The sequence below is a fragment of the Periplaneta americana genome, chromosome 10, assembly GCF_040183065.1.
Source record: "Periplaneta americana isolate PAMFEO1 chromosome 10, P.americana_PAMFEO1_priV1, whole genome shotgun sequence".
In the NCBI taxonomy this organism is placed as follows: domain Eukaryota; kingdom Metazoa; phylum Arthropoda; class Insecta; order Blattodea; family Blattidae; genus Periplaneta; species Periplaneta americana.
The window spans coordinates 140,282,565-140,300,521 of record NC_091126.1 but is presented as its reverse complement, the minus strand read 5'-3'; the positions used below and the strand labels follow the sequence as shown (position 1 = coordinate 140,300,521).

The 17,957-nt window shown below is 33.9% G+C and overlaps 1 protein-coding gene across 2 annotated transcripts in view; it reads left to right on the top strand.

Moving 5' to 3' along the window:
• Positions 1-17,957, top strand: part of LOC138708046 (solute carrier family 41 member 1-like) — a 344,564-nt gene that overhangs the window by 146,586 nt on the left and 180,021 nt on the right. The window contains exons 1-2 of one of the 2 annotated variants that reach the window (XM_069838159.1): positions 3,737-3,847; positions 13,830-14,145. In XM_069838159.1, coding sequence (XP_069694260.1) covers positions 13,906-14,145 — 240 coding nt within the window. In that variant the 5' untranslated portion in view covers positions 3,737-3,847; positions 13,830-13,905. Of the gene's footprint in view, positions 1-3,736; positions 3,848-13,829; positions 14,146-17,957 lie in introns of those variants that run through there. The other variant, XM_069838158.1, reaches the window with a different exon arrangement.

Below are 17,957 nucleotides of genomic sequence, written 5' to 3'. Positions count from 1 at the left end.
GGAGTTTTTGGCGTTCCATCCTACACTGATTTCTTTACATGACATGGTCATTCAGTATAATTATAAGCAACAGACGTTCTTTATTGAAATATATATAATTATTAGGTGGCACCATAACTTTTGAAAAATTAAAAAAGAATCGGAGTCTAAGAAAATTAGTGATTTATAGACTACCTTTGTCACAGACAGCGATGATTGAAGATTTGTCATTTTACAATATTTCATATCATAATTCGCTATGTCAGCTAAGCATAATGAGGAGCATCGTTTCAAATCATATTATGTCAAAAAAAAAAAAGAATTTTACAGGAATAACGAAAAACTGATTACTCCTAACCCGGGTAATTTTTCACAAAATGAAAAAAGTGAAGTTATTATGCTTGAGGCGTGCTTCAAGGAACTTGAAAAAATGAAATCACTTTTCAATTGTGTTCTTCAAATTGAAGGAAAATGTGTTGGACATAATACGTTTTGATCCAATAATTGTACAAATGCTCGTAATTAAAACTTATTAATGCGGCAAATACATAAAATAACCAATCATTATTGTTATTATTAAAGAATAATATTATTTGTTAATATAAAATTACAACTTCCACATTAAACATTTTGATATACAGAGTGTTCATAACTTCTTCCTGCTGTCAAATGGCTTTAACGAGATAAATGAATACATAAAAACCATTATTATTGTTATTATTAAATAAAACCATTATTATTGTTATTATTAAATAAAACATTATTTTATTAATAAAAAAATAAATATATACACTAAACAAATTTTATGTAGGCCTACAGGGTGTTCATAACATCCATCCAGCTTGATTCATGGTGTTTGATTCTTTTTCACATTTTTTCGAATCATCCTTCTTCTTCTAAGCAGCCACAAGTAGCCATACTACCATCATCCTCATTGCCAGTTACCATAGTAACTGCATCGATAATGATACCATAGAAATCTAAAGCTTCACACAATTGAAATAAGCAGCATTTTTTAACTATTCCTTTCTGCCATAAGTTACTATAGGTCATAGAACAAAATGAAACAGTAATTTTAGATTTTAAAAATTCGAGGCTAGATTTCAGCCCATTTCCCTTCTCCGACATCAACCCCATGCCTATGAATTGGTAAATACCCTGATGCGTAAGAATGAGGTGAAGACCTGAAGATTTTAATGTTTACTTAGTATTGTATTAAATTAAATGAAAATTATAGGATATCTACATTTATTAAAATATTTCCGGGGTGTGATAAATGTTTGTAGTGGTTCTCATAATCCCTGCATTCTTCATTAAAATCTATTCTTTACGTACCTTGCCTCAGATTTCAGTTTATGTGTATGGTTTGGTTGCTTTCGCTTCTTTCGACGTCGTCCTGAACTGTCACCTACAATAGTTTCTTGTTCCAAACTGGAAACAACTTCCATTACACACAGCTCACGAGAAAAAGACTGTGCTGTCCGTATTGAATGTGTAGCATTGTCGAAAAAAGTGGGCCAGATTGTAAGTATAACTAACATAAGAAATTAATTAATTAATTTCATTTATACCAATTCTATAACATGAATATTGGACGTAATATGATATGAAACAGACACTATAAAGGGCTGAATACGATTTGAAACAACCGCTAGTTTTAAGCAGTCATTTATAACATAATAAAATCTCTGTTAGGTGTAGTCATAAATGTTATCACATTATAAACCTATGGACGTATCTTTTTCATTGCGTATCACATATAGGCTAATGCAATAACGAAACAAATTATAGATTCTTAACCATAGGCGCCGACTTCGGGGGGATATAAGAAACTTTGTCCCCACAACTTATAGAGCCAGGGGCGTCGCACTCCAATAAATTTATTAGGGGGACCTCGACTCACAAATAATTAGAACAAATTTTCCTCGCGTTAAAAATTATTAATTTGTTTGAAAGATAAACTGGGACAGAAGTATAAATAGTTATTTCAAATCCATAGAGATGGCCAGCTGTCGCGATGAACATGTTAGTGACGCAACTCACAATGCCCCTTCCCTTTGTTTCTTCCTGAATTTGAGATAGTTGAAACAAGATGCAACAATAACACCACTTCTTTGTCTTTGATCCACATTTTTTAGTTCAGTTCAAATTTTTCAACTATGCAATCGAACAGAAATGGTCTTAACTAGGCCTATTACCAAGCGAAAATAATAATACGAAAATAAAAGTTAAAATTAATCGTATATTAGACTGTATTTTTGCCTAATATCAGTCAAGAAATCATTAAATATTCAACATTTTTGGTAAACAATTAAATTTGTTTCGAAATTTAAAAGTAACCATTATCAACATTCAGTTTGAGTGATCTTTTTGTGATGATCGTCGTAATGGGTGTGAGCTTTTTTAAGTGATCAGCGATTACGGTGTAATTATGTTGATAATGAATAAATTCTTAATAAATAAAATTGTCCAAAATAAAACGGCAATGAACGGAAACAGAATGATAAATTGGGCTGTATTAGTGGCAATAAAACTAATAGCTCATGTTCAACATTGCTGCAAAGATCAACCAAGAGTGAGCAAAGCAATGAAAGGGAAAAGGTAGTAATCAGGGCCGTAGTTTTCAACAATATTGGGTTAAACACTTTCCATTCATACTGTATGAAAAATCAGACGATGTTATACGTAACGACATTTTGGAGAAATGACAATAAAATTAATTGGCTTATTTTACGACACTTTATCAACTACAATATTTATCTAGCGTCTGAGTGAAATGAAGCGAAATGAGTCCAGGATCCAGTGCCGAATATTACGCAGCATCTGCTCTTAAATGGATGAGGGGAAATCCCGAAAAAAACCTCAACCAGAATTTGAATCCTGACCCGCTTGTGTCATTGTCAGACAGTTAGCCGTTATTTCGCAGCAGTGAGGTCTCAGACTTATGTGCAGATTCTTCCACCCCAATATTTCAGATAAGTCGCCATCCATGTTTTTAAGAGTATTTATTTAAATGAAGTGCAATATCTCATACTTACATTTTATACGAAAAAAGATTATGGTTTATTTAATGACCTCGCAACTGCAGAGGTTATATCAGCGTCGCCGGTGTGCCGGAATTTTGTCCCGCAGAAGTTCTTTTACATGCCAGTAAATCTACTGACATGAGTCTGTCGCATTTAAACACACACTACCGGTCAAAAGTTTTCGATAACCTATCACAACTATGGATTTGTGGTTAAAACAGGAATTTCATTTTGAATAATCTGTCATATCATAAGGCTAGAGAGAGAAAATATTTATTTTGTTGGTCTATTTAGTTTTTCCGATGTGTTTGTACATTGAAATAAAGTATATAGTTGTTTTCAAAGCTGATCGAAAACTTTTGACCGGTAGTGTAAATGCTATCGACCTGGGGCGGGATCGAACCCGCAACTTTGAGCATAGAAGGCCAGCGCTATATCAACTATGCTACCTAGACCGACTTTTATAATTTTTCATACAGTTTTGTTATAATATCCGAGAAGCAAGGACTCGATACTTTGTAATTAGATATATACATTTTCTCGTGTGTGGTTTTCACACTCAATTTAAAGTGGAAATTGAACTTTCGATTTGAAATTCGCGGTTAAGAACTCTGTTATTTGAAACTGATGTAACTTCTTCCTATTGTGTTGTCAGTTCATTGGCTAGGCATGACGAGAATTCGACTGTGCCACCCTATCGATATGTTGTAACAAATCGAATTATCCGCACCCTCGTTGCCTTCCAACGGCTGCTACCGCAGCTGATGTGGTTAAATTCTGTGAGGTGAAATGTGATCGACGGAAGAAAAAAGCGTGCCCTAGGCAACGCTACTAAATTAGTGGTGGGAATACAATTTTAAGAATTAAATATTAGATAAAATATAGCTACATTCTCCTTATTTTATTGTATCTCTTGTGTAGGGGGTTGCAGATGGTAATGAAGGGTTAGAACATTGTTCATAAAACTGTGGTTCGTGACCCACTTGGGCGAAAGGTTGTTATGAATGGACATATTTGTGTCTGGTTTATTGTTTCAATAGTGCTTTCAAGATAAGAAAAGTAAAGTTTAGTCACGTTTCACACTTTCTTTGATTTTTATCAATGGGATAGCCATTCAACAGTGCACAGTGTACTGCAAATGAAAAATATTCCCACGTGCTTTTTACGACATTTTACGACATATTATTCATTCCATTGAACACTTTCGAAACTTCTAGTAATACACGTTGTATTAAAGATTATAAGTTACGATATGCGTTCATACTTTTGCTCTATGTGGAAAAATATTTAAAAAAAGATTGCATAGGCCTGTATTGCAACCTCATTCATAACAGTGAAAGCATTATTTTGATGAATTTAATAAATATAACAAATGTAAGCAAACTTCCATAGCATGCATGTTAGGTGCAGTGTGTATGTGTGGTTTTTAGTGTTTGGATATTATATAAAACAAAATAATGACGATTCTTCCAGCTCTTTTAAGTATATTACTAATGCAACACATGTGAAAGTTGTTTTTGTGTTTAATGGCAATTTTTTTTTCAGTTAATTATATGTATTTTAGACATCCACGTTTACTAATTTTTATGTTGTCTCTTGCATTGTGTCATGTAGGCCCTAATTACAGGGTGTTCACAAAGGTGGTAGATAGAACATAAACTACTATTGACATAACTACAATTCTTACATGATTTAGGCTATAGCTAATGTAGATTGGAATGTAGATTTCTAAACTAAGCCATCAGTATTCTCTTTTGATTCATAATATTGAATAGTTAATCTTATAATATATCATTATTTCTTAATATTAGCCTTAAACATTTAAATCTCATGGATTTGTTTCATACGTAGGTTTAGACTGCATGGAATAAGAAAATTATATCCATCTCTAAAATTTAATGTCATTACTGCTACTGCAATGCTACCACCACCACCGATTCAAACTACAATACAGTGATCCATATCTCTTCGTGTTGATGTTCGATACATCAATACATTTTTCGGTTACACAAGAATTTAGACTATACGTTGTTGTTCATATATATCAAGTTTTTTTTTTTTTTTCTTTTTACGATAACCGAAGCGTTTCATATTACATTGTTTGCAATGGAGGAGGAGAAGTAATGGCGGCTTATTTAAGAAGAGTTTGTGTTGCACTTTTTCCACTTCCAATGGATTGTAGAGTAAACACTGTTTCAAAGACTATCTGCTTTCGTCTTCAGGTACAAGAGGGTAGAGAGTAGGCATTTCACTTAGAGATGTTTAGAAATGGCTGAATGCGCTACAATGACCCGTCTTAGATCAGAAGAGGAAATTAGATTAACTTCGGTATGATGTGTATGTTATAATTAATACAATATTAAATAACTCCATTCCAAATCCCGTTCAATATTTCTGTTATTGAACTTATATAAACTTCCACCTCGCCTTGAATATTTATAGAACATATGTAGTTGGTAAACTAGTAGCATTATTGTACCATGCCCAGGCCTATCAAGTCATATAGTAAAAGCTTTCATTACATCAACGCGTTTCCCTGCGTTAATAGTACTGAAGTAGAAATTGGTTCCCTCGTTCTCACGTCATGAAGAAAAAAGGGAGGAATAAACTCACTTTCTTAACTTCAGCTTAGGAAAGAAAGAAGGGTTGACATCCTTCAGTGGCATTTATCCTCTGAATGTTGCAACATTATTCGTTTCATATTAGCTATTCTATAAGCTGTTAGTAATGAGAAAAATGCATTGTCTCTGCATAGAATAAAATTAAAGTCTAATTGTTAAATAAGCCAAAAAAAATTGTATCTGCTTGCAAAAATGACATAAGGCCTACTTGATTTCTGGAGAGCATACATTCTCAAAAATATAATATTTGCTATTGGAGTTAGGCCAACGTGTTCTAAATCAAAGTAGAAAGATAGAAAACAATTTCCCTTATATTCTGTGGAGGTGAATAACTTAAAAAAAAAAAAAAAAAAAAAAAACTTTTGGATGCTCATGAAATTAAAGATCTTTACTTAAAAGAAATATGTGTTTCGTAATTATTGTTTTAAATTTAAATTTATATATATATATATATATATATATATATATATATATCTTCTCACCATTCGTGAGCTGCCACAAGGGACAAAGAGTATTTAACCACAGAAATTTTTACAAGTTCATGAAAAACCATTGATTTTCTTTTAACAATGAAATTCCTACAAGTACAGAACAGCAAATAATTTTTTTGAGATTAGTGAAAATATACCTATTTTTAGAAAGGTAACTTACAAAAAAAAGTAAAGAATGCTACTGAACTTAGTTTAATTTCGAATGTAGGTGATTCTTCAGGAGAGCAATTGATCCTTTCAATGCAGCTAGGGTTACAATCGGAATAATAGATGTAGGTATTCCAAGCCTCTTAAACACATCTTTCATGAAGAGAGTAGCGGTACCTCTTGCTCCAACCAGAAGTATATTTGGTGCATTTCATTAACATCTGCTTTTAAATTCTGCACCTACTAAAATTTAATGAAAATGAGAACCGTTTTATTCTAACGTAATGAATAGTTCTGAGCATTGATGTTATTCTTTATGATACATATTTATGACACATTCCTATATCTATTTTGTGAATGTGTCGTATTCATTTTTAGATTGTGATCTTACAAAAATTTTCTGGATGTGATCACATTTATATCCAGCTTAATGTGGCTTGAATATACGTTCTGAGTTCAAGCCCCTTACAAAAGCTGTGAATATATATTATATTTCACATTATTGAAATAATTTATCAACCAGTAATGACTGCAGTAACGCCTTTGTGGTAATTACAAATTCGGTGTTACTGTGGTTGAATAAAACTATGTAGTGTTGTGTACAATTTTACATTTGACCTGTAACTAAGTACATTTTTTCAATATCACAATATTATTAAACTTAAAAAATGCACATTCTCAATGTCAACATCTATATAAAGACTTGCACATTCTTAGAAGGTAGTCTTAATTAAATGATAAAGTTGCCACTTATATAGTTTGTCATTTAAATCCTGCGCGCATTATTTTTTATTGTGGAAGGAACCAAAAGAATACACGTCACAGATTTTGAATTGTGTGAAGCTGAGAATGTATATCTCCAGAACGATGCATAATTATACAGGGTGAACCGTAAATAATGTTATTTATTTTAGGAGGTTATTATTTGAATTAAGATTTCAAACAAAAAGGTTCAGTACAATATTGCTTGTTTTTGCTTCCTTTCCGAGAGAAACGATGTTCTATATGAAATATTTCATAGCGTATTTTGAGAAAGCTATTAATTTAATTAACAATATGCGTAGCCAATTTAAGAAAGGAATTTATTATTTTAATAAATGACTGAAAGAATTTTACTTTTGTCCTTTAAATATGCATAAATTTGATATGAGCGAATGTAACATTGTAAAATTTCTTTGCAGAACGAAAAGTTAAATTTATTAGAATCAGATTTCTGCACATTTAAAGGACAAAACTAAAATTCTTTCAATCATGTATTGTCATAAAATACTGATCTCGTAAATTGACTAAGCATATTGGGAATTAAATCAATGGCTTTCCAAAACACGGTATGAAATATTTTCTACATAACAATTTTTATCTCAAAAAGGAAGCAAAAACGAACAAAACTGTATTAAATATTTTTGTTTGAAATATCTCAAAGAATAACCCCATGAATCTAATGACGTTACCCATGGTTCACTCTGTAACCTATATGCCTACAGAAATGGAAATGCTGTCTGTGTTGCTTACATACCATACTCTTAGTGATGGCGGAGATAAAAGGAAATACATTTCAATATTCGTGCTTATATACTGGCATATTGCAAGAATGTACCCACCATATTAAATAGGGTAGAATTAACACTGATCTAAGCTCAAAATAACCTAACGTACCAAAGTCATGAAATAAAATGTAATGGACTGTACTCTACGTGGTTAGCGTAAGAAAGACCTAAGTGACTACCGACTAATATTGAAAACTATTTAAATGCCTCTATTTGTAGTAATTTTTCATGCTCTTGTCAACTTAATTATTTTGAGGTCTGATGGCAAGACTTTCCTATTAATCTGTAATCACTTATGTCTTTTTCTATTAATTACGCAGTTTGTACCCAATAATCCTTGCACTTTTCAGCCTTGGTGGCTTGTTACGGTTTTCCCCAATCTTCTACAGTTTGGCTGATAATTCAAGATCTATTCAATTAGACGCACACTGTGCATATGTACGAGTTATTGTCAATTGATAATGTGTTTATCGATGTGAAATGTTGATAGTTTGTACCGATAATTCATGGTCGAAACGCTATATTTCATTTTATTGCATGTTAACTTGTGAAAAAGGTTGTAGAACCTTGTATTGAAGTTTTAGATAATTTCATAGAAACAGTATATTAAATTCCTTTTACAGTGGAAATGCATATAAACGGGTGGTTTTGTGTAGGACGACATCACGTAACTGATGTCATAATAATATATATAGTAGAAATGGGAATAAATATTGTAATTTTTCATATCATAGTATAAGGGTATTAATGACTGTTTTCTGCAAGAAAGACGTAACAGTCTACTAACTAGTATTAATACTTTATTATTTGGTTATATCATGGTGGTGCAATAATTGTATTTATGAGGTCCCTGCTAGAATATTGGCTAGGCATTTTTCTTGCCTGTTATATTTGATAGTTTCAGTCTTCTGGTGTGAATTTTGTGTCACTCTCTTAGACGTCTGTCTTCTTTCTGTATTTTACCACAGTCTAATATACACAGTCACGAAGCTCAATACGTAGTAAATATGCATCCATAGATAGTTGCTGACCACTAGGATCACTAATATCGCCTCATTACAGACAATGCGAAATAGTACCGGCACAGTCTATTATTCCTAGCACCCTCACAACTCAAGCTTCGTGACTGTATATACTAGACTGTGATTTTACTCTGATTGCCGTTAAATTCAATTGCGTTAGTGTTTATCTATGACAACATAATCATAAGTTGAGTAAGCTTCTCAGCACTGAAGCTATTATATAAGTCTGATTAAATGGCCACGAAGCTCAGGGAGCAAAATCACCTAGTCAGAAACTTAACTGTTTGAGTCATATGAAAATGTAATGAAGTGTTCATGCTTTAAGATTCATGGCTAGACACACGAATGTGTTCATTTCTGTTTCTCTTTCATAGTAAAACTTTTAGAGATTGTTAATTTCTCTTTACAATTGCTTTTACTGTTATGGTGTTCCATTTTTTAAACGTGTGTTTCTTTCTAAATTATTTATGGTTTGTTTTATAGTTTAAATGTTCTCGAAATAAACTGCCCTATTTACAGTATATAGAAATTAATTGAAAGTTTGCATTTAAATAGTTATGTATTCTACGAACATGAACCATGTAAGGGCAAATTAAATACTGAGTAGCAATCTATATCCGTATCTCTTATCTTCTAAATTGATCTCATGATGTATAACAATTCTTGCTTCATCCCCGAAAGGATTATGTTACATTTTTTAAGTAATTCGTGAGGATATCGTCACACTTGAAAATTTTTTTTCCTGAAACAATTTTTCGATTAGAGGCATGATAGTGTAGGTAATTCATTTTTGTAACAAAATTGGTTGAAGACTTCGATTTATATAATTTCAGTTGCTATATTCCCTTACGTAAATGAAGTCAAGTAGAAAATTGTTAGGATCGATTTTTATTAAATCGCCATTTTATAGTATTCTGTAATTAAAATATCAGTGCTGTCTTCTTTCTAAAATGGAATGTATTTCATCTACATAGCTCCAAGGTGAATTGAATTCTAGATCCATAATAGGAACAAAAATAGTAAAATAATTCAGGATAAATCATTTTAGATAGATAAATGGATCCACAGGTTGCACGCCAAAAACCGATTGATTAGTGTCAGGGGTGCTGAAATGTAGTATTTTCGTGAAAATCTCGAAAAAAGTTTCCATAATATTTATGTGAAAATAGTGCATGTGTATACAGGATGGAAGTGAAATTGCTTTGGAGATTTTCAGAGCAAATAGCTCATGTTGTATGTAACAAAAACAGTAATATATTGGTGGAAAGTTAATAGTTTTTCAGAAATTTTTTTTCTCAAATGTTTAACAACCTCTTATTCGATAACTATTGTGAGTAGGATCGTGATTTTTGTCCATATCGATAGGAAAATTAATAAAGAATAATTTATCCTTCTGACGTATATCAATAGTATGGACAGTTTTCGTGTAAATTTAATTTTAAAAACCTCTAATTTAAAGTCACTGCTCGATATGAGTTGGTTGCAACACAGCGTCAGAGAACAGTTCATCTAGCAAGACTCACCGAGTTTGTTGACTTCTTATATCTGTATCATAAGTGTGTTAGTGGTGATGTTGCTGGACTGCTGAAACTTCGAACTTAATTTTATAATTAACCATGCATTTAATCACAAAATGTAATATGGGTTTTCTATTCATTTCAGAGTACCCTATCATCCCTTTCAATCTGAAAGGTTATTTCACTTCCACCCTGTATAAAATTTAAGTACGTTATTTTTATATAACAAAAGCTAATAGAGCTATGCAATGTACTAAAATGTCTTGTTTGTCTAGTGCAGAGTTTAAAGAAATGAAGTCTTTTATGAATTCCTATAGACTTTCAGAATGATATACGAATGAAGATTAATAATTACCCCTTCATTTTGTTCCTTGCAGTAATGTTTTTCACTTGAAGCTAAATTAGTGTTAAATAAATTAAACTAGACCCCCTTCGAGTGTTGTGTGGGAAGACTAACGTCACAACTCATATAACCATAATATCTCAAAAGTGATAGTAAGTAGCCCAGCCCATGTTTTACATGGAGTTGCGGGACTCTTATCATGTGGCATAATTTGCTAGCCTTGCGGAAAGCAAAGTATAGTTTTACTGAAATTTTCAGACAGTGAACATTATAACGCAAAGTAGCAAAGTATATTTGTTTACTTAACAGTGAGTTCGCTGATGATATTCATAACTGTTTTGAAAGTATTTTGTTCTATTATCTGGGAACAGAGCATTCTTTAGTCAGAGTACCTCGTCTAGATTGGCTGTGAAGTAGTGTGTGAATCTGGCAATGAAATTGATATCGAAGAATTTTTATCAAATAACTAGTCATGGTTCTAAATGTGAAGCAACAAAATACTGACAACTTTTAGTGTGGTGTTAGTAATGCAGTATAACAGTGAAAATTCCAGAAGAAGGTTACAATTTTTTTTTAATATTGGCCATTATTTCATTATTCAAGAATGATAGTTTGTGTGCACAGTGAAAAGTGTTGCTTGTATTATATGCATTATAACAGTAATGTTTATATATCTCCAAATGAATATAGATTTTGTATAAATTTACTCTTACCTCGCCATGACTGAGTGGTAGCCTCTCTGTGTGGCAATCCACTTTCGATCCCCATCTGGCTCATGGAGCAATTTGTGGTGGACAAAATGGGCTCTAGAGGTTTTTTGTGGGGTTCTTCCATTTCCCCTCATCATTATCATTCCACCAGTACTCCACAATCACTCTCACTCTCTGAGATTCTGAGCCAGGACTTCTTAACGAATACAAAATTGCTGAAAGTTGTACACATTCTTGTTTAATAAAGACTATTTTCAATTCCATTTCGTTTGAGACTGAATTTTTACACATAAAAAATCTTAAGTGCATGTGGCCTTGAATAAGAAAGTAGTTTTTGGCCTATTAGTAAATTTATTTGAAATCTGTTAAGTGCATTACTCTTAGTAATAGATGTCACTGCGATAACAATTGTGGTGGCCTGTTGTGGACAAGAGCGGAAACATGTCAATTCAAAATTTCGCTGATTGATAGCCTTCTGTTCGCAACAGTATCCATTGTAATTGTAGTACGAGCTGTACAAAAGTGAGAATGGGTATCAGATAAGCTCGAACCAATTAAGAAGAACCAGTGGCTAAATGGTCAAGCACATGACACTGTGAGAAGAGGGGTATATGATGGACACTGTTAATATTAAACTTCTTTCTAAGTAATTATTTCCCCTGCAATTCTGATTACACTAACTTATAATTTCATTATTGTCAAATCCATCACGAATACTGAATAGTTCTTATAGCTTTAAGAGCTGTTTACATTTGCTTGAATAGCTCTGACAGAGCCTGTGAAAGTGAGGAAAAGTACTAGTAAGTTCCAGAACTTGACAGGTCTATTCTGTTACTGGTTCTTGTTTAGTTTAACAAGACAACCCAAACACCTCACCAGCCCATCAGCATTGTCGTATTTCTGTGGTACAGAAACTCATGCTTGGAGATAGATTTTAGAACTTAAAATAAAAAAATTAGTATATAAAAAATAAAATCTAGCATTTTATAGTATTCTTAATATTAGAATTTAGCATTTCATAGGGTTTTGGGATAGGACTATTTTATGGAGTGTTGGTGATAGAAATTCAATGTCGTCAATGCATTAACAGGTGGTTTTTATTATATTTTCTGATTTAAATTCTTGAAAATAAGTAAACGAACATATAAAATTGCAGTAAATTGCGAACATTAAGAAACATTCCAAAGATAAAATGTGATTTTATCCCGACCCATCTTGTTCCTCCATTACAATCACCCACTATCACATACAACTTGTTTGTGAGTGAACACTGGACCTATGAGATCGCGTAGATAGCAGATAAAAGCAAAGAAGGAATCCAGTCACATTTCTGTGCTATTCATACTGTAAAAGCTAACATGGTAGAGTGACCGAACTATATTTTGAAAGAAAAAAAGTAAGAACCTATATGTGGTGAGGTCTTTAAATAGATTTTGATTTTTTTTTATAAAACACAAAAATTGTCTCATAAAATGTAATTACGCTCTTGTTTCGCAGAAACACATACATTTTGCATTTTATCGATGACTAAAATACTACAATAATATACTTAATATGTTTCAAACTTAATTTACTTACTTTGACAGCATTGGCACACATTTTGCATTTATTGTGATTGTTGAAACTACAATTTCTACTCATGCACAATTATCTATCAAAGAGTGAGTTACTCTTCAAAGCATGGCTGTGATGTGCTGTTGTCTCGGCTGTTGAGGACTTTAATTTTGGTGTGAGATGTTTTACATAAAACATTCATATATTGTAGCCTAGTTCATAAAAGTGCATTTTTGGCATAAGACTAGATAATTATAAGTTTCTGACACATGCACATTACTCTTGCTATATTAAAAGCCAGGTTATGAACCGACTAAACCGGAAGCAACTTTCTGTTGCTCTCCTTCTAAGCTCTGTTGCCACATAGTGGCGCGAGATTCAAAGCATATTCAGCGTTTGTCACCGATATGTTTAAAATAATTACTGTATATAGTTCTCGATAACACTATAAACAATATTAGTAATTAAAATTACTGTTTTTAAGAGAGCACGAGCTAATGACGCTGGTATGAAATGCGACTCGTAATGCACGTGGTCCTGCAAATGAACTGGGAAGTTTGGCTACACTGTCTCCGTGATTCCTTTGCCAGATTTTCGTTAGCAGACGATATTTTCACGTGAGGTCCAATGAAAAGCTCCGTACTCTTTTTTCCCTCCCACCCCCACACTCAACGTGTCATCACTGCAGAGGCTACCCCTCTAACCCGCACTTTCCTCTCGCCCTGCCAACTACTTCCTGTTTAGTCGGTTCATAACCTGGCTTTTAGTATAGTGTTTTTGGTAACACTGCAGAGAACTGTCAGAGTCATTCTCCTGGCAATCGCACAATAACCACTATTTGAATAGCAGTCTGAAATGGACGTGTGTTGCAGGGTGTGCTCTGGCAGCGGGCATGCATTGCTGCTGCCCACTCCCGCTCTGAAGTGCCACCGCTATACGCACCTGAGCATGCTGACGCTGGAGGATGGAGCCGGGGCAGCACTGCCCCAAGGAGGGGCAGAGCTTGCTCTGGTAGAAGATGTTGACAAAGGTCGCCTTCCAGATGTTGTCGTCGAGACCAAAATGCTGGCTTCTCCTGATGCACACCATTCTGAGACTTACCTGTCCATTGCAATTCAAGTTTTTATTCCCTTCCTCATCGCTGGCTTCGGTATGGTCGGAGCAGGTCTAGTTCTAGATGTAGTCCAGGTAAGAGGACGTGGGTCTTGAAGCTTGAGCACTTAAAATATTGGGTGAAACGAGCGTTGAGTGACTTCTGCCAATTTTGGAACAGACACCGACGCACTTGAACTGCCAACATAGAAAACAAAAAATCGCTATCTGTTCAAGAGCGCCACATTGTCGCTTTCACCTTCATCTTAACGAGGATAATAAAAGCCTAAACTAACCTAACCTGTCACTAAAATCCAAACTAACCTAACTAACTTGTCACAAATTCGCCTATACAAGGCATAACAAAAGCCGAAACTATTGTAACCTAACCTGTCACAGTTTCGTATATGCAGAGCATAATAAAAGCCTAAACTAACCTAACCTGTCACTAAAATCCTAAACTAACCTAACCTAACCTGTCACAGATTTGCCTATACAAGGCATAACAAAACCCTAAACTACCGTAACCTTACCTGTCACAGGTAAGTATGTAAGACATATAAAAGTCTAAATTAACTTAACCTGTCATAACACTCCATTTTCTTACCTCTACACACTTCCCTGAGGTATGAAAATGACCGAATTTCTCTCTCGCTGGAACATTGCAAACTAGCATGAAACGTTCGTAATGTCTCGTAAGTTATGTTGGTACGACATGTAAGATGGTTGAAGATGCATATTCGCAATATGAAAAGAAGTCACTCAATGCTTGTTTAACCAAATATTGTAGCAAAGTAAGAATTCAACATTGCAGAGATTAGTTATAATACAGCCTGCACCTCTGCCTCCTTTCCCTTACTCTCTCTCTTAGGATGGTCCAGAAATGAGGAGCATTGTTTCAAAACGTATTAAGTCTCCCAGTGGAAGAAATTAAATTTGTTACTTTCTATTTATTTATCTTTCATGCTGTGAAGTCTGATGGTTCTAAGTCGTCATATTTGTAAACTGTGAAACCAGTACTTAAAAATGGTTTTGTGTAGTGTTTTGAAAACTTCTCCAGTTTACGAGTAATCCAGTTTTTCGTCGTTTGTGTAAAAAAATTGTAAGTTGCACGTAATACGTTTCGAAATGATGCTCCTCAAATAGTCTTAAAACTATTGTGCACATTAGCTTGGCCCATTGCACACCCATGGAACTAGAGGAAAATACGAACTTGCGTAGATTGTATGGGCTTCACTTTAAGCTTCTCTGAATTTTGGAAGATTTTTCAACACTGTGAATGCAGAAATTACATGATGATCATTAAGAGGCTCTAGGTTCAGTACAGAACTTTGAAGCTTCAGGTTGACTGAACTATCACTCTGTCTTGTATTAGATAGCATTCCATTTGAGAACATTTCCATGCATATGGTCACTTATATTATTCAAACAAATTAATTGCAGTCTCTTGCCAGCTTCTTTATTGTGTATGTTACAGATGAAATTGTTATCTTTGTGTGCTGAGTTGTGTTTATAGGGTATTCTTATTTTGTTAAAACTTTTACATACATACATACATACATACATACACACACATACATACACACATACATACATACATACATACTTGTCACCCTGAGTGACGTAGTTGGTATAGCCTTTTGTGCCCGAGTGTGCGGGTTCGATCCTGGCCCAGGTCGATGGCATTTAAGTGTGCTTAAATGCGACAGGCTCATGTCACTAGATTTAGCGGCATGTAAAAGAAATGCATAAAAAAATTCCGGCACACCGCCGACGTTGATATAACCTCGGCAGTTGCGATCTCGTAAAATAAACCATAATTTAATTTTTTTAAATACTATATATATATATATATATATATATATATATATATATATATATATATATTCATACGTACATAGCGTTTTGCCAAATGGCAGGTCTTTCACGTGTTCAGACTCAGCAGCATTCTTCAATCTAATCTATTTTCTGCCTTCCTCTTAGTCTCCACATATGATCCATATATCTTAATGTCATCTAACATCTCATATCTTCTTCTGCTCCGAACTCGTCTCCCTTTCACCATTCCTTCCAGTGCATCCTTCAGTATGCAGTTTCTTTCAGCCAGTGACCCAACCAATTTCTTTTTCTCTTCCTGATCAGTTTCAGCATCATTCTTTCTTCACCCACTCTTTCCAACACAGCTTCATTTCTTATTCTGTCCATTTCACACGCTCATTTTTCTCCATATCCACATTTCAAATGCTTCTAGATGATTTTCTTCACTTTCTCGTAATGTTCATGTTTCCGCTCCATACAATTGCCACACTCCACACGAAGCACTTCACTAGTCTCTTCCTCAGGTCCTTTTCCAGAGGTTTGCAGCTCATTTTGTTATTGCTATCCTCCTTTTGATTTCCTGGCAGCAGCTCATGTTACTTCTTATAGTATACTCAAAGTATTTGAAGCTGTCCACTTGCTTTACTGCCTCATTTAGTATTCACATGTTTACTTTGTTAAAATGTAATAGTAGGTTATAATAAATTATTAAATGTCGCTATGGAAAGTCGTTATTTTTCTGAAACCTCTTGTCACCTGCAGCTGTGAAAGCTGGTTCTAACAAATATGGAAGAAAATAAACCCAAGATATTTGAAAGGAAAATATTAAGGAGAATTTTTGGTCCAATATGTGTAAATGCTAAGTGACGAACTAGATACGATGAGCTATATGAAGCTTATGATTGCACTGATATAATTAGAATAGTTAAAGCATCAAGAATTAGGTGGCTGGGACAGCTGTATAGAGAAAAGGAAACAGAACTATGCCGTAAAGTGTCATTAGTAAAAAATGGATGGTAAAAGAAGAGTTGAATGTCGAAACATCAGATGATTGAACAGGATTTTAAAACACTGGGAATATAAGGGTGAAAGAGGAATGCAGAAGATACGAACAAATGGAGGTCCATTGTAAGGGCAGTTGTTTAATATATTTCCGTAAATGTATAATTATCTCAGCTCGAATCAATAGTTTCCTCTGTGCTTCTGTGGGAAAAATGTATTGACTCCTGAAAAAGAAAGATGTTGGCTCCTGAAAGAAAAAGGCTTTGGCTACTGAAAATTTTAGGTTTAATCTATCCTTTCCTTTTTAAGCTATATGGATTGTATGTGGAGACTAAGAGGAAGGCGGAAAATTGGAAAGATTGTAGAATGCTGGGTTTGCAGTGAAAGACCTATGCTTGTTTAATATATTTCCGTAAATGTATATTTGTCTCAGCTGGAATGAATGGTTTTCTCTGTGCTTCTGTGAGAAAAATGTAATGACTCCTGAAAAAAAAAGGGTTCACTCCTGGGGGGGGGGGGGAAAGGCTTTGGCTCCGAGAAAATTTTGGGTTTTATCTATCTTTTCCTTTTAAGATATATGGATTATATGTGGAGACTAAGAGGAAGGCGGAAAATGGGAAATATTGGAGAATGCTGGGTTTGCAGTGAAAGACCTATGCTTGAGCAGAACACTGTGACATGTAGATTATATTATATTAGATTATATTACATTACATTATATTATATTATATTACATTACATTACATTATACAGTGCGCCAGGGAAGTCTCTCCACACTGGAGACAGCAGAGTGTATGCGTTCGCAACTGCAATTATGTTGATAGCATCAGCCGAGCAGGGTCATTGCCACATCCTTGAGTGTGGGTTGCTTAGATAACGGTATCAGTAAAATGAAACAAAACAATATTTATATATGGTTCCGTCTAATTACATTACAGTGCATACATTCCGCTGTCTCCAGTGCAGAGAGACTTCCCTGGTGCACTGTATTATACTATACTATACTATAACATACCATACCACATTACATTATATTATATTATATTATATTATATTATATTATATTATATTATATTATATTATATTAT